The following is a 25215-nucleotide window of genomic DNA, read 5'->3' on the forward strand; positions in this document are numbered from 1 at the left end:
TCCTTTACAGGCTTATAGATTTTCTCAGCTTCCTGAGATGGTAATGGGTTCTCCTCCTCCTCCTGTCCCTCCCAGAACAGGTCCTGTGGCTGTTGCCTCTCTCAGGAGGTATTTATCTGTTGTTCTATTTTAGATATAATCTCTAAAACCCACGACTGTAATAAGAACTGGTGCAAACCCAGAAGGGACACTTACAAGGCACTTATAAAGATGCATTCATGCAATTAGAAGCATGTTGTTTTTATTTCATCTTAACACAAAGAGGAAAGGAATAACAATGAATTTTCTCTTCTATTAGCTAATCAGTTTCAATAAAATTAGGAAATCCAGGCTCTGATTTCTTTTAAAACATGCTTTGCTTCAGCTCACATAACGGCGTATTGTATTGCAGATGTGTGGTAGATAATTCGCCCTGTCATTCTCTCTGCTTTTTTCTGTCGTAAGGACTTGCAACAAGATATGGATGAATTGTAAGATGTCTCCCAGTACCCCGGGTCCAGGGATTTCTGCCTAGCTTTCAGATATCTCGTATCTGTGTTTCTGAAGCCAAATACGTGCAAAAGCCTGATTGCCTTAGCTCAAAGCATACATTTTGCCTCTTCCTCACAGTAAGGCACTCTCTAAAATGCACTTCAAGGAATTTTTACAGTTCTGTGGTGAATGAACTCATTTAGCCTTCAGTGCTGTGCTGTTAGGTACTGCCTGGTGCCAACTGCAATTCCAGGCACTGCAGACCTGCTGAGAGTTGCTGTGGAGCACTGAGGCCCAAGGAAACTTTTCTGAGAGGCTGCTAATGATATCGTAACTGCATCCAAATATTCGGGATATGGACACTGTCTGTTGACATATTCTTGTTCGTCCATTAGATTTTAGCTCTAAACCAACACTGCTTCAAAAGATGTTAGTACTTCCCAAGTGCAGTTAATGTTACTTACCATAGTAGTCTCCTACTATATGATACCATGTCATATATACTGTAGTAATATGGTATTGTCTACAGTCTTGTGTTGATGAACTCTGGTAAAGCTCTGGTTTTTGTGTTGCATGTCACACACATTTGTTTGAAGCAGCAAGCAAAAGCTTTATGCAATGGTAATAACATGTTTTGGCAAAGTAGCGACCAGGCTAAAGAAGTTGTTCTCAGACTGCTCCAGGCTTACTCTTCTCCAGTCATGCCAGAGCAAAATCAGATAGCTCGTTCCTAGTTGGCTTGTCATACTGTAGCTGATAGGCATGTATGTGGCTATGAATCTCATTTGTCAGTCAGAATGACAACAGTTTCTATTTTTTTTCTTTCTTAATGCACAGGTCTACATCAGATATTGGAAGCAAAGTGAGAATACCTGAGTCCAGTGGGGCAGATCAGGCCCAGCATCATGATCAGGCATCTTTTGCACCTGGTTCGAGAGCTCCAATGTCTGTTGGTCCACTTGATCAATCAGCTTTTCACTCAGGTGAAAAAATAGTGCAGACTCAACTTGCAGCTTTGAGAGCCTTACAATTTATTTTGCATATAAATGAATGTATGGGATATAGCAAATACAGATGATTATTTGGAGAAAGACTGTATTAGGTGTTTTTTTCTGGTGCAACTGAAGGAGACCTACAAAGGATTGCGCCTTTGTAAATGCAGCATGAGCTGCATTGTAAAGTACTCCTCATCCTGCAGAAGTACCAGGAAATGGTCACTTCTGAAGGTAAGATCCAGCAGTAATGTACGAGGTGGTCTTTGTTCAAGTATGGCATTCTGCTGGCTCACTGATAAGGACTCTGAATTATTAAAGCCCAGTAAAACAGTTGATCTGTACCACAAAATCCGGTGGAATTTTTAGGGCTGGTACAGAGGGTGTTGGCTGGCAAAAGCAGAAGTTGCAGCATTGGGACTGCGGGGTGACTCGCATGTTGTGTTGCACCATGTACAGAAACAACCAAAGCAAGACAGATGGGTAACGGGGTTCTGAGGGGCATGGAGGAATGAGGTGGATCCTTCCATAATTTTATCAGTCAAGAATATCGGGCCAAGTGCTTGAAAACAGAGTATGTACAATGGAGCTGTAAGTAGTACTGCAGAAGGAGGCCTAATGGCATTCAGCTCTGCTTGCTTTGTAAGGAAAGGAAGGAAAAACAAGTGGACATGAAGAACAGCATGTGCGAGACTGAGGTTTTCTCACCTGACTGGGATGAATTTTATGACTCCCTTTTTCCTCCTGAGGAACTTAACCTCTAGTCTTGTCACAACAGTGGGCTGCTGAGGGGGGGGTAAGTTGAAAATGTGTGCTCCCTTCCCTTCAAAACAAAAGGCAGCAGTGCTTTCGCATAATCAAAGGTAATCCATTAGCTCGTCTCCCCTTCTGTTTTGGGGAAGGTAGCTCCTGCTCAAGTGCAGAACTTGTTTGGATCTAAATGTCCTAGTTTTAAAGGCCTAGTGAGTTCCTGGTCCTTTTGATAGGAATTTTGTTTAGGAATTGATTTAATTAATTTAATTTTAAATTTTAAATTTTAATTAAGATTAAGCTGATACACTGTTTTGATGGTATCTGGATAACATTTAGCTGGGAAAATATTTGAAATAGCTTTTTATTGGCAAAATATGCTTTCCTGAAGAGCTATAGAAAAGAGCGTACAAGATTAAAAATTTTTACATTGTCAGTTCAAAGTTTTGAAATTAGTAGGTTTATTAGACATTGCTCTGTTAATCTGCCAGAAAAATTTCTTTCTTAGCTTCCTCAGAAGTAATAGAGAGTTACCTGCATTGTATTCAACATCAACTACTGAGAATAATAATGTGGATATGCAAATCTGTTGTCAATTAATTACATATAGTAGGTTTGAAAGATCCATTCTATTCTCGCTTCTTGTCATACCTTCTGCAAATGGTGCATGTGAAGCTGAAAAGAGCAGATGCTCACCCTTTCATTTTAAAGCATTTCAAGCTATAAAATATGCCACGCTACCAAGAGCTCTTTCTTCATGTCTGCAGTAATGTGTTCTGTGTGATATACTTTTTTATAATTTCCATTGTGGAGACTTTATTGCCGTATGTTAAAAACGGGTGTGTTGTGTTACCACTGAAGAGTGGCTGCATTTCAGAAGAGACAAAGTGACCTCTGTGTACATTGTGGAGCTTGCCAGAATTATTCTGGGGGTAGTTGGAGGAAACTTCAGTATATGATAGATGCTACAAATGGCTATAATACAGGGAAAGACAAGGAGAGTTGTGAGAAAACTGCAGCTGTAACACAAACAAGGATTTCTACAGTTCTGATAGGAAAATAAATTTTTATTGCCTCAACAGATGGAGAAACATTGCTGCAGGTGCTGATTTGGCATGAAACAGCCTAATGTTGGCTCATGCAGCCCATCAACGTCACCTTTAAGATAATGATGATGTAGTAAGAATTGGGATAAGGTATTACATCAGCTAATTGAGCATTCATTTTGAATAGTATCTCATTTTGCTGTGGTTAAATTAGAAGAGCATTTTGGTGTAGAATCCACGTGTCATCTACTGGAGCAGCACTTTCTTCTCTGTACGTGTCTGAAGAATACTTATTTGCAGCCTTGCTAACTCATTTAAAATCTCAACCCTTGAGCTGTCTGTGACGTGGGAAGAATAAGATCGCCCACACCTCTTCTCTTAGCCCACCTCCTTGCAAACCAAGGGGCTGGAGGAACAGGGACAGAGGTCCTGTGAGATACCCTGTGGCTACCTGCTGTGCAGACGTACATTGTAGATCCCACTGGTCCATAGCAATTCCGCAGTGACTGCTTCTCCAAGGGCTGGGTGACTCCAGCATCCCCCCTGATGTTAGTGCCTTTTCACCTACAACCCAATGTCAAAATGAAAGCTAGGATTTAGTCCCTAACAGCAGAAAACACTGTGTAAAAGAGTTTTTAGTCCATATTTTGGATGACATATCTCTCATTTTTCTTCCAATTTTTTTCTGATTTTTTTTTTTGAGGCAGTGTTGAAACAGATGATATATTTGATATGTTTCTGCTCTGGAGACAATTGTGCTACAAAATATATTTTTCTCCTCTTTGCATGCCCTGATTGCATCCATAGCCCTTCTGGCCTAGGACTGCATGGGAGGTCATTGAGAAGCTATAAATTGCTGTTTTTGTGGAGACTGCTTTGGGGATGGGTGTCACTGTTCAAATCTTTCTATCTCTGTGCATAAGCCCAGGCAGCGTTCCCAGTATCTATCAGAGTAGGCAGCATAACCCTCCTGCAGAGTGTTCAGAAGCAAGGATGTGCCAGGGCTGTAAGTTACTTTCTGGGGGGCAGATATTTGAAGCAGCCAGTAAGTGATGCTAATTTCTATCAATTATTCTGTTTGAAGTTCCAGGGAATGCCCATGTCTTGCCATTTTGTCAGCACCTCTTATGCAGTGGTATCATATCTGCTGATGGCAATTAGTGGCAATATTCAAATGACGTGCAGTTGGAGGGGAGAAGAATTGTATTTTCTCTGCATTGTCTCTAGTACAGAGCCAGTGCCCATCTATGCAACGTAATTGTACTTCCATTCCTCAGTGAAAAGGAGTTGTACTTTATTCTGTTCTTATGGGGTTTACTGTCTCTTCTGCTTTCACATAAATGATGTTATTTTTGCTATATTCTGTGAATCTGAAAAGTAAAATACATGTCCATGTATTATAACTGAGTACTCAAAGCACATGCTTTATTTATTACCTGATAAAGATGATACAGAGCTTTCCCACACAGGATTTAGGAATGAGGATTTTATGACCATAGTGTAGCAGTGGTACACTGCCGGTGTCTGCCTTCAAATGTAAATAGACACTAGAGGAAGGAAGTCTTACTGGACAAGCAAGTTGTTTGAATTTTATTCTAAACTTGGCAAATACATGGAGTTATGATGGCTTCTCTCGAGGGAAATAGTGGAGCATGTGATAAGATGCTGGTCTTCCAGACAGCCTAGTTATATCCTGTGGATAATCTGAGTAATTGCAGCAAGAACCACATCGTTCCATGCATCTCTGTGAGCCCCAGGAATAAACCCTACCTGAAAGAGCAGATGTAACCATATCCAGAGATTTGGCTGAATCTCGTACTAGGAAGGCTGGTTTCTTCCACCCAACCTGGAGTATGATAGCGGAATTTTAGTAGAAGGCTTCCTGGACATCCCTATGCATACATCTTGATCAAGACGTGATAAAACCGATTTGGTGTCAACAAGTTTCCTTGGAAATATTTAAGTAGTAGCTGCATAACTTATTGCAGTCATAGACTGTTCCCGGAAAAGGAATTGAGCAGGTAGAATCCTGGTATTTTTTTATCGAAGTTTTATGATGGGGTTGTTGAGATTACAGCCTTTTAAATATATCACTCACTCACTTTTGTAGGTTTTGTCACTAGAGATATTAAGACGGTTTTACAGTGTAAACCGAATGCTCTCTTGCTGTTGAATGCTGTTGAAAAGAAAGGTGCACTACTCTGAAACCCATGGTAACAACAGCTAAAAATTGCATACAAGAAAGCAAATGTAAGAGGAAAAAAAAAGTCTTTTTTTTTTTTTTTTTTCTTAATGATTCAAACTTTTGATGAAGATCATCAGTTGTTAAAACGATCAAGTCCTAAGGACTAAGTCCTCATATCTTATCTGAAGGCTGTGCGTGATTATATAGACAACTGCAAATCTTGCCTTCTCCAGTACTTCTCAGCACTATAGAGATGTTCTAATCAGATGGTGGGAGCCTTACAACTGATGGTAATCACACTTTCACCAATAAAAAAAAAAAATTAAAAAAATGACTGAGGCTAGTTACTTCATAAGCATTGTCTTCTAATTTATAACTGAAAATGTCAGCTACTAACTATATCTACTCTCTTTCTTAATAGGAAATACCGTACCAGCAGTGTTTGCCATACCAGCAGCAAACCGACCTGGCTTCACAGGCTATTTTATCCCAACACCACCCACCGCATACAGGAACCAAGCCTGGATGCCCTATGCTGGAGAGAATGAATTACCAGGGCAGTGGGCAGACTCAGTAAGCATCCTTGCTTTTCTACCTATATTTATTTTCTGTCATTTGCAGAGGAGGGGTTTTAAGCAATGCTAAGTGATCAGCAAAGAATCTGAGCAAGATAATTCTTCCTCGAATGGTAATGATCTCTAGTAGTGAGAAGTTATGAGAGGGGGCATAAATACTTTAGCTGTCCATCCCATGAACTGTAAGTCAGGTCTTTTAGAGAGTTAAATCATTCACTAGGTTAGGGGCTGGCACCCATTCAAAGTTGGTGGGTTAGGTACCATTTTTCTTTCCCAAGACAGAGGTTAAATATTTGGATAGGCACATGGCAGGAGTAGGTGATGCTGCCTCTCAAGGTGGCCTTGTGCTGTTTGGAACCAGGGGAGCATCTTTCCCTCCTGGAGGTTTCTGTCAAGACAGCCCGGCTCCCGAATCTGACCTCCCGGCTCTGTTGCAGCCCTGCTGCACAGTGTTTCAAGTCCTCCTGCAGGCTACGGTGACAGATCATAAATTAAATAATTAATTGCACAATCCTAGTCTGGGACAGATGTAATTTTTAGCCCAAAGTATACCTACATCTCAAAGAAATAAAGTTGAGACATCCTAAAATGAATTGCAGTAGTTTATCATGTTTGAAACATTTCTAAAATTTAGGGCTTCTTTTCCACTAGGAAAAAAAAGATCAGTTCTGCTGCTTGAGCTCACATCTGGTATTTATTCAGAACCAATTCAGCTAAACAAACCAGGAGATGGATTCTATTTCCTCGTGCATATCATCTACGAAATATTTTAGGGAATTGCAGTTGGAGTCTAATAGTTGGATTTGAGCAGCTAAGCAAGAGACAACACGGTCGTATAAATGTTCCTGGGGGCGGCTATTTGTTGCCAAATCTTTATTACTGCTCCTGATGCCTGCGAGGAAAAGAATTCAGTTTGACTGTCAGATGCAAGTCTGAATTTGTAGGCTGAACTGTCAAGAAACAAGTATGTTCATTTGTAAGCTGAGCACATCTGCTGATGTGCCCCTGACACCTGGAGGCTTTTGATGCCGTCATACAGATTCCCTTCCCAGAGCTGCCCTTTAAAGCATAGAAACCCTTTTTCTTTTCATTGTTTTATTTATTTGGGGTTTGTTGTTGTTGTTTTTAACCCTACTGACATTTTAAATCCAGGAGGCCCATTGCGTCTGAGCAATCACTTTGAACTTTTTCTTTAAGAAGAAGAAAAAAAACCAACAAACCAAACCAGGAAAAGTATTCTACTTGTCTTCCATTCTTTTTCCTTTTGTATCTCTACTCCTTGGCTGCAGTCCCATGAAAAAAGAGTCAGATATCACTTGTCAAAAAGGGAGACTGAAAACAAACTGGATAAAACTGAAATGCTCCAGCCCCCAGTTCCTCCCTCTGGAAGGAGAAGAGCGTAACCCTGTTGGGGGTTTCCCTGTCTTTGGGGAAAGAGGTGCGAAGAGCAGATAGCGCCAGTGGACCATACACAGAGGAATGGAGAGGGATGCGAGAAGCTGTGTGAAAAATAACTGTGGCAATATAGAATTTAAAGGAAACAAACATTCCTTTTAACTTCACTGACTGATTACAGAGCTTTAACAACTTCTTGTTACTCAGACTTTCAGCCTCTGTGACAGGGTCTAGAGCACAAGTCTTATGAGGAGTGGGTGAGGGAGCTGGGGTTGTTCCGTTTGGAGAGGAGGAGGCTGAGGGGAGACCTTATCACTCTCTACAGCTACCTGAAAGGAGGTTGTAGTGAGGTGGGGGTCGGTCTCTTCTCCCAAGTAACGAGTGATAGGACAAGAGGAAATGGCCTCAAGCTGCGCCAGGGGAGATTTGGTTGGATGTTAGGAAAACTTCACTGAAAGAGCAGTCAGGCACTGGACCAGGCTGCCCAGGGAAGTGGTTGAGTCCCCATCCCTGGAGGTATTTAAAAGACAGGTAGATGCGGTGCTTAGGGACATGGTTTAGTGGTGGACTTTGCAGTGTTAGGTTTATGGTTGGACTTGATGATCTTAAGGGTCTTTTCCAACCTTAACGATTCTATGATTCTATGACTTTGCAGGAGAAAGGAAAAAAATGTAAACCAAAACCACTTCAGTTTCTACAATGAATTGGCACCTCCCAATGACCACAAATCTGTCAAGAAATTGTCTTTATTTGAAAATCGTTACTAGAGGAACTAGTAAGAGTGTTATCAACATAATATGGTCAGAAAGCCTGAATAAAACTGTACAAAATAAAGATCTAAAGTAATAGTCAGGGTTTAAGTTTCTGGTTGCTTTCTGGTTTTTGAGCCTCTAGATCATAGCTCGATCATTCTTCCAAGGTTTTCCTGACAATGAGTAAGAACAGAGGCTTAATATCTATAAGGTGAAAATTGAAATTCTTTACTTTTCATGCATTTCCACTAGCTGGACTGTAAACAAGGGGACATAGGAAACAGGAGATTTGACAACAAATTATTATTTTATAAGCTCAATTTACTGTAATGTACTGTTTTCTCAGTTAAAAGGTAAGTATTGAAGCACTAAGTTTTGTGGGAGAAGGGAACTGCATCCGACAAAGCATTTATTTTCCAAATTGCTAGATGCTGCTTAGTGAAAGTAGTAACCTGGTGGCCTCTAGTGGCGCATTAATATGTTGTACTACTAATATATTTGTCTTTTGAATTATCTGTTGTAAACTAAACAGAGGCAACTGCACTTAATGATCACTTTCATATCATGCCTGCTTCCTGTGTTTGTCTTATCACACCATACTAAATGTGTTTGACATTCTTTTCATTGCTTGATGGATATCCACGATCATACAGAGCATGTGTAAATCCTAGTGGTCAGGTTTTCACAGATTCTTAGATGCCTGAAGTGGCAAGATTTTAAAAAGCACCCAAGGGGTTCTTAATCTCTCACAGGGCCAGAACCAAAATGGGATTTAAGCAAAAGTCCAAAGCTGTCATTCTGAAGTCCATGCTGAGGTCCCATGTTCCCCAGAAGGTATATAAAATTGGCAGATGTTTCACATCTTGACATTTCAGTTTGTTTGCAGACACCTAAAGTTCTGAAATTCTGCTTCTGGCATACCCACCAAAGCCTTAGCCCTGGTGGGTGAAGCACATTACACCTCAGCCTGACTGAAATCCAAAAATTAGCTGAGACATCTGCCTGGCCGCAGGTATTAATGCTTATATAAGATCTTAATGTATCTGGAAAGTCAAAACCATGTGTTTTTTTCCCATTTAAAGCACAAAGAATTACAAAGTTAACTTTTTAATGATTAAACATCGTGGAAACTTATCAGTTAACTTGTAAGTGTAGTATTCTGAGTCTAGTGTAGATAAGCGTAGTTTTCTGAGTCACTCAGTTCATAAAAAAGCATCACTGAACTTTCCTTACTTACTTGTCTTTGGCATGGACTAGAATGATCAGCTGGTAAGCTTTTTCTCAAGAAGAAATTATCTTGTTCTAGTAATAGGTTATGGGTCACCTTCTGTAACAACATAAAGCCTCTTCAAACTGAAGGGCTGTAGATTTCTGTTTTATAGACTTTTGCAAAACATAAATAAATACTATTTTCATTTGATTCATTAAAAACTTCTGAGGACTATAAAGACTGGTATCATGGTTCATGGGTTTTGTGATGGAAATTTAATATCTCACAGTGACTAAAGAGCCTACGTTATTATTTTAGTTCTAGCCAGTGTAACATGGGGCTGAAATCAGTGAAGTTACAACAGAGTAAAACTGTGAATCCCCTGTGTAATTCTGCTAAATGTGGCCAGAAATCCTGATACTTCTGAGAAGGCAAACCCCCTTTTCAGTGGTGAGTTTCCAGGTTGGCATACCTGAGCTTATCCCTGTTATCTGGATCTAGTGAGTTTTCGTTAGGAACAGTAAATCCAGAGACTTGGCTGACTTGGATTAGACAGTGGCTGCAAATCAGCAAACACTACTTTTCTGTTTTAGGCTTTTCAGTGTCCTGAAATGTAGTGTTGCTGTCTGTTTAAAACCGAAATGTTTAGGAGGAATAGCACGCAGAGAACACGCTTTCAGAAGAGCCTTCTCCCTTTGACTTTTTGTAGTGATGATGAATTAGGACATGCAGTGTTTCCCCTGCTAGGTGTTTTTGCTGCCACAGTCTGGGGAGTTGAGTACCCGGTACATTGACATATGTGCATAAATGGCACATGCCAAGATAGACATTTGTAAATGTATGCTTAGGAGTATGAGGTTTACATTCTCTTCATATGGTCCTATCTGTTTTACATCTTCTTTCACCAAAAGGGTAGTCAGGCACTGGAACAGGCTGCCCAGGGAAGTGGTTGAGTCTCCAGCCCTGGACGTATTTAAAAGACGGGTAGACGTGGTGCTCGAGGACATGGTTTAGTGGTGGACTTGGCACTGCTAGGTTAACGGTTGGACTCGATGTTCTTAAGGGACTTTTCCAACCTTAATAATTCTATGATTCTATGATTCTCTCTTATTCTGGCCTGGGGAGGTTTGTGTTACCTGGCAGGTGGCACTACGAATCAACTGTTCGGTATAATTTTGTGTAATTACAATGCTCTACAGGTTCCACTACCTGGATACATCGAGGCTTATCCGAGGCCCCGCTACCAACATAATTCTCCTTCGCGACTTCCTCGCCAATACAGCCAGCAAGCGAGCATGCATCCCAGCCTGGAACAAGCTCCTTTGCCATCCACCGCAGCTTCTCAGCAGAGCCTGACAGAAAATGACCCGTCCGATGCTCCTCTCACCAACATTTCTACAGCTGCCCTCGTAAAGGCAATAAGAGAAGAAGTTGCTAAACTAGCCAAGAAGCAAACAGATATGTTTGAGTTCCAGGTCTAATATCTTTTGTGGACAGTACTTGTATCATGCAACCTGGGGTAGCCAAGAAAGGGACTGCTTTAATTTTCAGTTACAAACTTGCTGTGAACTGTGCCAAAGTGATGGCATTTTTCTCTGAAAAGTCAACACTATGAAATGACTTAAAGTAGAGCAACAGGACTCTGAAGATACATAATTCTGCTTGCCAGCTAAGGAAATGCTGCCAGGTAATTGTTCAATATGGATAAGATTGATCATATGCAATTGTTCGTCACTTAGGTCTCGTATTATGACCCATCATCACTAGAGAGGCTGCTGAAAGTGTCTGTGCCACACGATGTTTCATTGGCAGGCCCAAAGGTAGAGCCGCTGAAAATAACTTCTGCATGTCAAAACTTTGATTAAAGAAGAAAATACAGTAGAACATGGTTAGTTAAAGGCCACGGTAGGTGTGGTGGTGGCCATGTTAATTGTTTGCTGCAGGACATTGTATAAGGGATGCTGATTTCAGCAACTCGGAGTCATTCAGCCTTTTCATTCTAGAGACAGTATTCAAACCAAAAGAATTTGAGATGAGTAAGTAATACAAATAAATGTCCTGTAAATAGCCTCAATTCTCCTCATCCTATTAACAGTACAAAGAAGCGAAAGAAGAGAAGACTGTGAAGAAGGTTAATGATATTTTGATAATCGGTGGCTACCTTGTCCCTGAATGCCACTGCTGAGTTATGGAGGAGATTTTTTTCAGCGTGAGAAAATGCAATGCACGAAGAGCCAACAAAGGATACTGGTGCTAGAAGCTTCCAGGAGAAATGAAAAAAGTTTATTCACATTTGCTCTATATTCAGACTTTTCACTCTGAATGCATGTGAAGCTGGTAAACCTGAGACCTTTGAGCAAGTCTTTCCAACCTGGAATAATGAATACACTTGCTTGGACAAGAAAACCTCTGTTTAACACAGTGCTTTTTTCTCTTTCTTAAACAATGATATCTACTAAAGGGATGCCAGAAAGTGCTACCCGAAGCTGCAGTTGATTTTGATTATGCTGGAATAGTGAATGCACACCTAGGAAGTTCTGAATGTAGAAGACCTGATTATTATATTAACGTGTAAATAAGTAAATGGTTATGTGGATTAACAATACTAACGTTCTGTGAAAAAGAGAGCATTTCCAGAAATTATGCTGACTTTATATTGTGCAAGATAAAGGTCACTAATTGTTAAACTGCATTGTTGTATGAATCCAATCCCAAAAGAAAATCAGACTAGTTGAATGGGACAATAGTTCATCTTTTGCAGTTGTACAAAACAGTTGAAGATCATGAACAATTGTTTTCAGTTCCTTCGGCAATTAGCTGCGGGAACTGAAGTTGTTGCAAAATACGTTGTGTTGGGCATGTTTGATGTCAACTGGAGTTAAAGGTAATGTCCTTCCTTTCAGTAAGTTATTTAGTTACCCTCAATTGCTTATGCTATTTTGTCTGATCATTTCATTTCCCTGAGTTTCTTTGGTCTTTACTGAGGTGAGAAAGGGAACTTGGTTTAGCTTTTTGGCCATCAGTAAAATGACAGGAGAAGGAGAGAGGAGATTGAAGAAACTGATGAAGCACAAACTTTTAAAGCAGACCTATTTTTGCCCCTTATAATTATATTATAAACCCTGACTGAGATTGTGATACATAGTTACCCTAGAATATACAGTTATCTTCTGCTCCAATACCTTAAATATTGCAGAAGCTTTTGGAATGCTAGCTAATCTTTCAACAAATGTGAAATTTCATTTTTATTATTTAAAAATCAGATATAAATAAAATGTATTTTTGTAATTTCTATGTATATATGTGCTGTATATTTATATGTGACTAGTCTGCTATAGTCAGAAAATTTCCATAAACCAAGTGCAAAAAAAAAAGAAAAAAAAAAAACAACTAGTAATTTTAATGATCAATATAAACATGCTATGTCTGGAAATACACAAATATACATTTGGGTGACTTGGATACTAAACAACCAAAGAAACTCAATCTTTCATATAAATATAAGTCTAGTAAAGACAGACTGCTGTCTCAGTTACCTGTCAGCTAACTAATACTGATCTTATCAGTGTAACACAATACATCCAAATGTGTTTTTGTGTTGAATTAATAGCTGCCTAAGAGTATCACACTTTAAAATAACAATTTAAAAATACTGCGCCAAACTCAGCGTGCCATAAAAAGACTAGTTCTGGTCGGCTTCAATGGGAACCTCACTCACTGAGAGCAAGGCTGAGTCTCTCTATTAGGATTTGTCTATACATGCAAGTTTCACTAGAATCCCTTGAACAATATTCTGCTTATTTTTCAGTCACTTAAATCACTATAACATAAGTGCAGACATAACTGAAGAGCGGCTTACTTTTATTTAGCCTAAGCTGGTTCATAACTGGCTTAAGCTAACTTGGTAAGTAAAATCTACACTAAATTGTGCCAGCCACATATTGCATCAGCTTTATTACCTCAGTTTTTGAATGATTCCTCTATTTAGCCCAGTGAAATTTTCCAAGTAGATAGGCCCTTCGATACAATGGGAGTGAAATGTGCTGTGAAATAAATTTCTGTACCTTAGACTCCAGTTTTGCAGGGTTATCCTAAAGCTGCAAGTATGGAAGCAGCACCAATCGTGTGGATGGGAGCGCTGAAGCAATATAGCTGGGAAGGGTAATGTTACGACGTATTCCCAAAAGAGTCACAGGAGGTAGGACGTACCAGGTTTAAACAGCATCTTTGGGACACTTAGTTCTGCTTGTAAATCTGTACTAATTCTTAAGTTTAAGAGATTTAGTAGTTCTATCAAAAAATGTGTGAGGATAAAGTCAATCATATATCTTGCCATACTGCAAATTAAAAAGTTTGGAAATGACATAGATGTACAGGGTCTGAATGCCTACATGCAAACAAAATGAACAAATAGAAAAACTCCAAATAAAAATGTTTAAATAGCCTTCTAAAAGACAAACCATTTCAGTAAAGTTAAACAAAGTACTCTTCATACTACTGAGGAAGACCTGTTAGACTTTCAAAATTAATTTTGTATGGTGTTGTATCGATGATGTGCAGTCTATTGAATCATCCATCCTCAACCATCACTCTAAAACCATTGTGGTGCACTTTATTCACAAAGACATTTTACATTCTTCATTCATAATGGCTTTTTATCTTGTTTGTAATATGTTTCTGTATTTTTTTTTTTAAGTACAAAGTAAGGTTATATCAAGACAGTAAGGACATTCCTGGGAAAGAAAAATCATGCTGTAATATTTATACTGTCTGAGCACAAAGCAATGATAAAGTGAAAATATAGTGTACAAATAATTTGTAATATAATAAACATTTTGTATGGCTACAATTACAATATAGTTTTTCAATATTGATTTCAAAGAAGAAAGTATACCTGTTTAAAGTTATAACCTCATCAAAATATATTTATGTCATTTTTACTGATAAAATTTAGTCATTAAGGTTTTTCTACTAAATGTCCCAATTTTCTTTAAAATGGTGTTAAATGTTTAGGTGAAAATACTGTTTTCTGTGTACAAAAATGTTGATGTTCTGACCACTATTTGTCTTCAGACTTGTAAATCATCAGTAGAAACATCTGCAAATGATCTGCACGTAAAATTACTTCTCGGTATGTGTGTAATGACCACTCAGTAGGTATACTATGTGTGACATTTATTAACACCAGTAGAACAGTAACTCTAAGAGGATAAGAGGGTACTCTTTGACAGTTATCTTTTGAGAAAAACGTATTATCTGGATTTGAGAGAAACTCTAGCACTCAGTGTAGAAATATGAATAATATTTGTGTCTAATAATATCATGGATAGAACTTGATAGAAGTGCACATAAATCCTCTATATAGAAATGGGGAAATCATCGTAAGTAATAATTATTTCTTTGTCAGACTAACTTTGAAAAGGTGAGACATGGAGGAAAGAAAATGTAAGACAAAAATGCAAAGCAGGTAGAAAAAGCAGCATTGGATTGAGTGGCAGAACTGAAGTGAGGCCTCTGTCTTGTTTAAGGGCTGACACATACAAACTAACTACAGTTTTCGTTATATTTCAAGATGTCTGACTGTGAAGAATTAATTACATTTTAATGCACATTTTTAGACCCGCATTGTAAATAGAAGCTGGCAGTTAGCTCTGTAAAAGTCTGAGGGAGCTTGAAAGCAGCAAGTTTTCTGAGCTAGCAGGAGGAGTCACTTCATTTTGCTGACCTTGTTCATCCTGTACACATCTGAGCAGCTCTGAGTCCAAGGATGCTGTAAATCAGTTACGGTCCTGACCTTGCATTTCTTGTACATAAACAAATCTCAGTGGCTTCCCATACCTCACTGACATGAAATGGGATAGGAAGAGAACAAGTGTGAGATAACATGAAGGATATTAACAGGTCAGGAGTACCTTAATGGTCTGGAAGCCATGGATCTTCTGTTGCATGCTAACTCACACCTACTAGAAAATGGTTGTGTTTGGCAGCTGACCTCGGCAAGGTGCATTCCTTTCATTTTCGATGACCGGTATGTATAAATTAAGACTCAGTCCTATCACAAGAGAGTGTATCAATGAATGCTTCCACTCCTTCATCTAAGCCATGTGCATTCTCTCTGTAGTTCCACATGAGAGAGTGGCATAATTAACAGGAGTGATTTCCAGTTACTCAGAGTAATCTCTTGTAATAAAACACCAAGTAGTATGGCATCTTACATATATTCTACTACATCATTAGGAGGGAGAAAAAAAGACATGATCATATAGTATGTTAGTATATTAATACTATTAGCCTTTTTTTTTTTAAAGGCTTTGTGAAAAAGGGAAAGTTTGGTCTGCTAAGGTCAGGACTGCCCACTAGTCAGAGTGCATGCAGGGCAGCAGCCCCCTTCTGCCCAGTGTGCTGTTGTGGCTGGTGGAGCAGGTCTCTCCTCTCGCCACTTACCGCCCCTCCATAAAAGGGTACAAGCACACAGCCTTTTTGAGTAAGACAGACGTAATTTTGAAAACAAGTATATGGGGTAAATGACATCTACCTAGTTCTCTGTGACCACTCCAGATCCATTACTGGTCTGCTAAGCAAATTTTACAAAGCAGTGTGTGTTCAAAGAGAAATGAATTAGCTCAAGCTTGTTTACTGGAATGTTATTTAGACATAGCACTGTAGACTTTGTAACAGTGCTATATGGAATCAGTATGTCAAATGGTAACTTACACTTTCTGTGATAGACTTTCTTTTCATGGGTTAATTTTTTGGCCATAACTCCAAGACTAAGTAAGATTTTTTTTGCTTATGAAACTATTTCAAAATTATATTTTTCCATTTTAAAGTGTAGGCATGCAAAATGAGGATAAAAGTACTCATTTAGAATGTTTTTTTTTGAACTCTTGCCTTTCTCTCACAAATAAATAATGCAAAACTTGACTTGTGGAAATTAGATTTATGTCAGTAAATGAATTGGGTACTGATTTGCTCTTTAAAAAAAAGTTTTGAGATGGCCAAGTCATAGAGGCATACTTGGTTAATACTGCAGAATCTCTATTGAGAATAACTGCATGGCACATCCTCGATCAAAAATGTTTTGCCATGCCCAATGAGAGAAAAGCAATCAGAAAAGTGCGGATCTGGGGATTCCTGTTATCCAGGAAAATTTTTGCTTGGGCTGTATACAAAACATGGGAGAGGGGACAGGGATTTCAATGGGGCTCTGAGGAGGGCAGGCTACCCTATGTAACGCATTTGCCCTTTGAGTGGCCCTTAATACCAACAGATGTAAACACTACAGCCACCAAAGTGGTATGGCAGAAAGGTGGTTTAGGTCCTGATTTTTAAAACTGTTGAGGTGCCCCAAAATCATATAATATTTCATGTTTTTAAAATCACCTTGATACCATATTCCTATTGAAAATCCTTGAGGTATCATACTAATATAAATATATATGCCAAAAAATATTTTTTGAAAACTAGTGTTTTGATCCATCTATGTGTCCCCATACATTTCAGGTTCCCTAAGGTGTACAGAGGCAGTAATGAAGAGTTAGTTCCCAGTTTTTCTGTTATGAAGCTCATGAAAGATGAGAAATGGGTTTTAAATAGTTAGGTGGTCAAATGTATAGCACATGTCTTGAAAATAATTACGGATACCATGAAGAGATGTTTCAGGAATTTAATTTTTTTGCATTTGTTAAAAATAATTCTTGTTTTAATAAGTGCCTGACTTTTCATGAAGTTCCATGCTCAATTAAATCCCAAGGAGTAGCTTGAAACTACATTACATTCTGTAAATAATTTTGTAACTTTATAAATACACATTTACATACTAGGCAATAATGAGTCCAAAGGATTGTAAATTATACAGAAAGTTGATTCCACTGAGTACAATATTCAGAGAGGAGGTGATTTTTTTATTTTCTTCCAAAGTATGTCCCCCTTCACTGCAGTTCAGTGCATTTCTATGCTTTGTAAAAAAGTGTCTAAACACCATAACACACATTGGCATCAGTTAAAATATTGTATATCTGGCAAGCAGCACTGACTTTTGCAGCCTCTAAGTGGGACCTTGTAAAGAGTGCCTGCGTACAAGATTTTTTTTTTTTTTAAACCATAAAAAACAGAAATTTGTGGGTCCTTAACTCCGGCTTTTTGCAAGGAATCAGTGGCTTTTAGGTCCTGCATCACCGGCAAACTTAACTAATAGATACATTGAGATGTGATGCAGCAGAATACAGCAGCCTGTGCCAGGGATTCACCAGCATCTAAAAAGCCAGTGACTGTAGTAGAAGAATAGGTGGGAAACCTTCTATTTCAGCAGTGGATGGACACTAAGTAATTAAGAATTGATTACTATGGCAAGTCAAAGAGTCTTGAAGTTAAGTGCTTGGAATCAATTTTATGTATTTGGTTAGCTTTTGATTTCTTCATTTGTTTAAACAGTGCAAAAATAGCAACATTAACAGCATATTCTATTTCAGAGTTATAAACATGGGAGATCTGAATGTAAGTAAAGGAAGTTTACTCTTTGTCCTTGCCTTTATCTACTACTTTCAACACTGCAAGTAGGAAAAAAAAAAAACACTTTACCCTCCACCAAATTGATTTTAGTATCTCTTTCTATGACAGAGAGACTGGGAAGGCTTTTTTCACATCACGTTGCTGTTGGGTTCTTCAAGCTGTATTCAAGGTCAAATTTGATAGAAAAAAAAGACAGTGAAGGCAAAAATTTTTGAAACTAAGCTAGAACCAACCTTACTGAGGCTTGAATTTTGCTTTAGGATTTAGCGACCCAGCAGAAACAGCTCAGAGCCAACGAAAGATCTGTTCTGGGCAGTTTTTTGGGTCTTGTTAGAAAGGACACATATACAGCGCACATATTCCTGTGTTCTTTGGCTTTTTATTTTCATTTAGTGTCTTTCTTGTTGTAGCTGTGCATTTTGAATTTGACTTTTACATTGGTGTACACAAACAGGTGCACTCTTTAGCTTGCTGACATACTGCTGGTGTGATAGAAGTATTAACAAACATGTGATATAATTTTTTATTAGCTATGGTACTGTGGGGCTTTGGCCCATGTTCTGTTTTGTGATACTTACAGATGTCATATTAGTATTAAGGTGACATGAATATAGATAACGTCTTCCATTGAAGTTATTGGCAAAACACCTGTCTACTTCAAGGAGAGCAGGACTGATCCAGCATTCTCTTAGTGAATTAACTATCACAAGTATCTTTAAATTGTGCCAAGATAGAAAGGATGCTATCTAGTTATGGGTAGCTGGAAATTAGGAGATAAGAGGTCTGTTGTCTGTTCTTCATAATTTCGGATTGGTGCTGGGCAAGGTGCTTAATCTGACTACGTCTTAGTGTCCCTGTCCACAAAGCAGGGTGAAAGGACTGTCTCTCCTCGCACCCCTGGTGAGAGGTTGAACTAACTGATAATGTTAGAAAAACTGAAACCCTGGAGTGAAGGTGGATATTTTAGTACGAAGCACTATTTACTATTTCATGGAGCCTGGTAATTGTTCAAGACTATAAATTACCTGTTCCTCTGGTAGCATTTAAATATACATGAATTTACAAGAAAAAAAAACAAGAAAACTACTTCCTGATACTATTTCGGTATGTTCTAGGAAGCCTTTCCAATAATAGCTTCTACGCTTTTTTACAGAGATGTTTTATCAATAAATTGTCTCACTTTCCATGCAACAGATCTCACTTTCTGATGAAATGAACTTTTCTTATGTCTTTGAATTATAGAAAGGACTAGCTCTGCATGATTACAAATATCCATGTTATCTTTGTTGTTCACAGCTTGATTCAACTAAACTGGAATGGCTGTGTCTGTGAAAATTGCTCAAAATTTATAAGTGTTTCAGCTGTAAATGGGAAAATTAGTTTTCTGAAGCCAGTTAGGGCTGCAAAATTGAGAGTGATTTGTAAAGCCAAGTGTAGAGATTAAACTGAAAGAGGAAGAAAACAATTAATTAAAATTTTATACTATGCAATCAGAAGGGAAATCTCTAAGAACTGGTTCCTTTTGCAATTACAAAGGTAAAACCATGCCAATGGTAGAATTTTATGTATCACTGAAAAGGAGGCATTTAAAATGTTCTGGGTCATTACCAAATGGCTGTGTTTTTAATCTGAACTGCAGGGTGATTCTAGAAATGAAGCTTACAAGTACATTCAATAGTTTCTTTCATGTTAGTGGCTATAGCTTAGTTGAAGTTGTATATGTTTTTTCTTGGCAATTTTGCACATTAAATAAAATATGTCTTATAATCTATGTTGCTACCTATTGGTTGTTCCTGCCGTGTCCTTTTCTGTAGATCAGCTGCTTTAAAGCGTGAGCATGCCTTTCCCTTGCAGCTGCCAGGGTTCTGGGTTGTGTGCAGGTCCAACTGCTCAGGCTCGCGAGGCAGAACCTGGCAAAGAACAGCAAAGGAGTTTTAAGAACTCCACAAGTTAAAACCATGTATTTCAGTGGTGGCGTTCTCTCTGAAGAAAGGCGTTTGCCTACCTTACAGAGGTGAGCAGAAGAGTAACCAGCAAGCCTGTGGGTTTTGAGGACATCTTGTGATCTTGTGTTTCCTTTGTAAATTTTTGTTCTCACCTTAATGTCCTCTATGCCTTTTCCTATTATTCAGTCAGTTACTGTGGTTTTTATTGGTATTTACTCAGGTCTAAGTTTCCTGCTGTCAGTCTGAAGTGAAATGAAAAGAAAAAGGAAAATGCAGGTATGTGCTTTTGACAGTACTGCTTTTGTGTAATTTGTGATGCAAGAAATTTGGAATAAAAAGTTCATTTTACTATAAGGAACACATCTAACCCTTCCTCCCTCTCTTTGTATGTTCAGAGAAAAAAAAAGAGGCAGGAATCTTCCCAAAATAGAGGATAAATGAAGTTCCTAGTGTACATATCAGTACTAAGGTTGTGGACAGATGGTATACTTAAGATACAGTTTTATATATATATATATATATATGTATGTATAAAAAAGTTGTGACGGCAAGTGCTTAAATTGCCTCAAGGCAATATCTTTTCTCAAGATATACCAAAATCTCAGCCTCTTTTGCAAATGTATGTTTTTAGTGTGTAACATTAAACAACTGACTAGTGTTATTAATAATTATATATGTCCTTAGAAAGGCCAAATGCACCATTTATCAACTGCTTCCTGATTAGCACCTCTTATGGCACCTCTTTGATTCAGTATCTAGATGTCAATGATCTTAAGAAACACTACCTCCCAAACAAACAAAAGAGGACAAGTTTCCTAGAGTTAAGTGCTGCTCTTGATTTCCCTACTTTATGTTGAGTTATTAGCTCTGAATTTTCAGGACAGGTAAATCTACCATGCAGCATTCACTGCTGAAAACAGAAAAGTCGTTTTATGATAGCTTAGCGCTTTTGGATTTCCTCTGTAATCTGTCCCTGAGCTAATTAAGGCAGCTTTACTTGAAGATTAATTTACATTCTAATGATCCATTTTAATAAGGCTGAGTATCAATTTGGAGAATTTTAACATAGAAAACTCTAAAATAAAGCAGTCTGAAATGTGATGGACCCAACTGTTTCGCATAAAATACTTTAAAGCTTAAATGCATTCTTGTTTTCAAATGGTTTTGTAACTAATTTTTCCCATCATAAAGCATCCAAGGCTGCTTCACGTTTCAGAAGTGAAACACCTGAGGGCACTCCCTGGGGAGCACAGGAGTATCACTGTAGGTGTAGACATGGCTTTTTCAGCGAGACAGCTGTCATTGCTCAGCCCTCAGGTTGGCTGAGAAGACATGACACTGCTTTCTGAGAAGCCTTCTTTGTTAAGAATTGGAAATGGGAGCAACCTACTGATGTTTTGAGATCTCTGCCATGAATCAAAATCGTAGCCTAATGTTTCTTTCTTGAATGCAATATAGATAGATTTGTTGAGTTACAAGGCAGCTATATGCAAGAGATCTGAGCTGTGCCAGCATCTAAATGTCAGGTTTAGCCTTCCCTAAGCAGTCTAAGAGAACAGAAATGATTAAAAAATGAACGACATATTTTGTGAATAGAAAAACAGCAGCAAGAATGCTCATTCAATTTTGTTTAATATATGTTTAATTTTTACAAAGGAAACAATAAATAGATCAGTTTTGAGATGAACCCATAAGCCTACAGAGACAAGAGCAAATTACTGGATGTAACAAGGCCAGGTGGAAACGGAGAAGAAAAATAAAGGTAAATAAAATGTTCATGGACAAATGAGAATCAACATATGCACCATTATGTTTAACTGGTTGCTTGTTCAGGCTATTAATACATGCTTATTACTCTCTTGCCAAATTCATGCACATGCATGTGTTAGTATTTCCAACTGGAAGTAGAAACAGGAGTTCCTTCCATGCAGAAATATGTCATCGTATGTCCTGTGTTTCCCCTACAGTCTCTAAGTTACTTTTGTAGGTGCTACTTCACACACAGAAGGCCAAATTAGCTTTCTAGTGAAGACAGCCACCATCCTTTAATGATCTTCTTGGAACTCTGAGATGCCTTAGTGAAAGAACTTTGATCAAAGCATCCTGATAGCAGAGTGCCGTGGCTGATGCTGGCCAAGAGAAACCATTCTGCCTTGTTTTGGCACATGAACCAAATGATTTTTTTTTTTCAGTAGATGTGTCCCCCCAGGCAACTTTAATTAAGATTACATAGTAACTGATGCTATTCCTTGCGTTATCACCTGGTAATTAAACATGAAGTGTTGTTTTAGCAAAAAGGCCTTATGACAGAAACTGAACAACAGATGGAAAAAGATTTAAACTGTGTGCTGGGAAAAGTAGCTTTGTTTAAGCCAAGAAAACCTCAGTGAGTAATGGCTGATGAGAGCTTTAGCCTAAGCACTACCGGTCCTAAAATAATAGTAAAACATTAGTTGAAACTCAATGTTATACGACTATTCTTTTAAAAACTAACTCAAGCCATAACTTCTGTAATTTTGTGTACACTAAAGACAATAAAAGAATATACTGTGATTGTTTATAACAAAGATTTTTATGCTAATGTGAAAGTAGTTTTCTAAAGCTTACTTAGAGGCATAGGACTTTTGACTGTATCTATTTACTCTCAGTTGCGCTTACTTAACTTACTTGGAATTAAACCCCCCAAAATCCCCTTTATTTTGTATTGGAATTACTGTGTTTCCCTGCTACATGTATCTTGAATATCATCAATGGACTGCTAGGAATCCTGACATTAGCAGTGTTAATTTCTTAGTGTTTTTGAAGAAAATACTATCCATCCTGTTTCCCCATAGCAATTGGAGAAAAAGATGTTAAAATACACAATAATGTTATCAGTAACTAGCATCAGACAAATAATACACAAAAAAGTCAACAAGAAAATATACTGCATTTTTTAATTTGGTAGGAGAATAGCATATAATAAGTAGAAAAATAAGATCAAAGATCTATTAAAATACTCTATAGTGATATAGTGAGAGAATATCCAGCTGAAATAATCCTTATCATGTTGGTGGCTATTTCTTCAGGTTCTGCCTTGCTTTCATGCCTTGTATCTTTTCTTCTTTCAGTGCCTTCAGAAGTTTATCTAAACAGGAATGAAACACAATTTGTCATTAATTTTGTCATTAATACTTCACAACAGTATTAAGAAAATCAAATGTGTTAAGTGAACTAGTAATATTCCTTACAGTTTCTTGTCTAGGAAATATCTGAAAACTAAAGTTTCTCACATGTAATGAAAATAATAGGTATTAAAATGGGAAAAGGTATATATTGCTATGACAAAGGTAAAAAACATTAATTTCCTGTTCTGAAAAGTAAATGTATGCAAACTACCGATCACAATTTCTTTGAGATCTTCCTTTCAATGTGTATATCTGACGGACATTTTTTCTGTGTTCTTGTAACCTTTATACTCCTTAAAGTTTCCTGACTGGCAGCCCATGGCCTTGAAGGAAATGATGAGCATCACATCCTCACGGTTGTTGGCCTCCCTACTGGAACTCTCAGTAATCACTATCTGCTGCACTATTTTATTTCCTGTATTCCCTTCATGGCCAGTAGGTTTTAAAATTAAAACGCCAAACTAATTTTTTTTTTTTTTTTTTTTACACCTCCAACTCTCTGGGGTCACCAGTAGCCTTTATTTTACAACAATGCTGATTTACAACCGCAAGATCTCATTAGTGGATACATTTTGCATGTACAAACTCCCTCCGATTTGAGCGGTGTCTTAATTGTTTTTTTGCTAACACTTAATGACTTTAGGGGTTTTATGACTTTGGGGGGTTTGCTCCTTTGTGCAAAAGTAACCACATCTGTAATTCTTGTGCCTCACAGCCGCTTGCCCGTGACCAGTGATGGGGGTAGATGACACCAGACAACGGCTTTGCTCCCTGCACCCTGTGTGCTCCCCCAGGCACCAGCTGCCGGGCTCAGCAAACCCGGGGAGCCTCACATCTACCACCACAGGCACGCTGCTGCGGCCCCTGGGCTGGCTTATGGTCCTGTGGGTGCAGCGACACCCGCGACTGCCTGTTAACATCAGGTTTTCAGGGTTACTGACGGAGTAACCTGCTGCCTTTGAGGCCGAGGGGTGCTCGGCGGTGGCAGGGGGGCCCCGGGGCGAGGGGGGCCCCGGGGCGAGGGGGGCGGCGGCTGGCCCCCGGGCCCCGGGGGGGACGCACACTGCTGCGCGTCGAAGCCGTCGCCGACGAGCGCCATCAGCTCCAGCTCCTTGAGGCGGATGCCCAGCTCGCAGATCTCGCCCTCCAGCTGCGGCTGCTCCCCGGGCCGCCGCGCCGCGCCCTCGCCCTCCTCCGCAGCCGCCGCCGGGCAGAAGAAGCGCAGCGGCTCGTAGGCGATGGGCGCCAGCCCCGCGGCCCAGCGGGGCGTCCCGGCGGCAGGCGGCAGGGGCTGCCGCGGCCCGCACAAGGCTGCGAAGGGCGTCCGCAGGCCGCCGCCGTCGGCCGGGGGTTGGACGGGCTCGGGACGGTCGTGGAAGTGGGGGAAGTAGAGGGGCCGCGGCGGGCGCTGCTCGGTCATGGCGCCGCCCGCCAGCCCCCGGCCGCCAACGGCGGTTGTCCCGGAGACCGGCCGGCCTCGAGTCGCCTGGGCTCGGGCCTCTCCATGCCGGGCGGCGCGGGCCCGCTCCCAGCCCCGGCGGCAAGCCCCGGGGGAGCACGGCCCCGGGCGGGCCCCTCTTCGTCCTCCCCTTCTCCCGCGGCGACCCCACCTCGCCCCGGCGCTGCGGCCGGGGAGCCGCCTCCCCTGGGCGGGCCCGGGCCCGGCGGCCTCCCCGCGTCTGCCCCGATCGGTATAGAGCCCAGCTGCGGGTGAGGTGGCCCGCCTAGCTGAGTGTTCCTGCGAGAGGGCAGGTGTTCCACCCAGCAGTTTTATTTCTGGGCCGGGGACGTGGTACTTCAGGGGTGCATTAGGCTCTGGAAGTAGCATTTGTTAAAAGAACTGAAGAAGGTGTTGTCCAAAAATTGTCTTTTAGCAGTTTGTCTTCAGGCTATACATGAAATAAGGAACCAGATATTGAGGATGGAAGGATGTTGGTGAGGGAAAATTTCATCTTCAGGGTGCTTGCTCACAGATGGCTACTGCTCAGCGTATCTGATGTTCAGGATTATAGGGTGGGTTTTGGAGGGGGTTTATTTGGTTGTTTTCTTTTCCCCCATGAAAATCTTCCATCCTTTATTTGGATTTGGGGGTGAGACCCGTCATTAATGCTGGCTGATTGCTGTTTCATGGAAAAACATTCTGTTGGCCTTAGCTATGTTTCCACTAAACATGACAGCCCCCCCCCCCAGCCCTAGGCTGCTATCGGGAGCGTTG

At 39.8% G+C, this 25215-nt stretch overlaps 2 protein-coding genes across 4 annotated transcripts in view; one reads left to right on the forward strand and one right to left on the reverse strand.

Moving 5' to 3' along the window:
* Window positions 1–19658, forward strand: part of KIAA1549L (KIAA1549 like) — a 103102-nt gene extending 83444 nt beyond the window's left edge. For all 3 annotated transcript variants that reach the window (XM_087744189.1, XM_087744182.1, XM_009461523.2), the window contains 4 exons: window positions 11–108; window positions 1309–1454; window positions 5866–6017; window positions 10576–19658. In XM_087744189.1, the coding sequence (XP_087600315.1) occupies window positions 11–108; window positions 1309–1454; window positions 5866–6017; window positions 10576–10857 (678 nt within the window). In that variant the 3' untranslated portion in view covers window positions 10858–19658. The remainder of the gene's footprint in view (window positions 1–10; window positions 109–1308; window positions 1455–5865; window positions 6018–10575) is intronic.
* Window positions 19659–22409: 2751 nt separating this feature from the next.
* CUNH11orf91 (chromosome unknown C11orf91 homolog) lies at window positions 22410–24420 on the reverse strand. The gene is made up of 2 exons (XM_087738462.1): window positions 24063–24420; window positions 22410–22960 (listed from the first exon to the last, which is right to left on the reverse strand). The coding sequence occupies exons 1-2, from the start codon at window positions 24418–24420 to the stop codon at window positions 22890–22892; spliced, it is 429 nt and encodes a 142-aa protein (XP_087594588.1). The 3' UTR covers window positions 22410–22889.
* Window positions 24421–25215: the final 795 nt, after the last annotated feature.

Source organism: Nipponia nippon, unplaced genomic scaffold, assembly GCF_047370975.1.
Source record: "Nipponia nippon isolate SJK-2023a ecotype South Korea unplaced genomic scaffold, ASM4737097v1 scaffold_10, whole genome shotgun sequence".
NCBI classification, from domain to species: Eukaryota; Metazoa; Chordata; class Aves; order Pelecaniformes; family Threskiornithidae; genus Nipponia; species Nipponia nippon.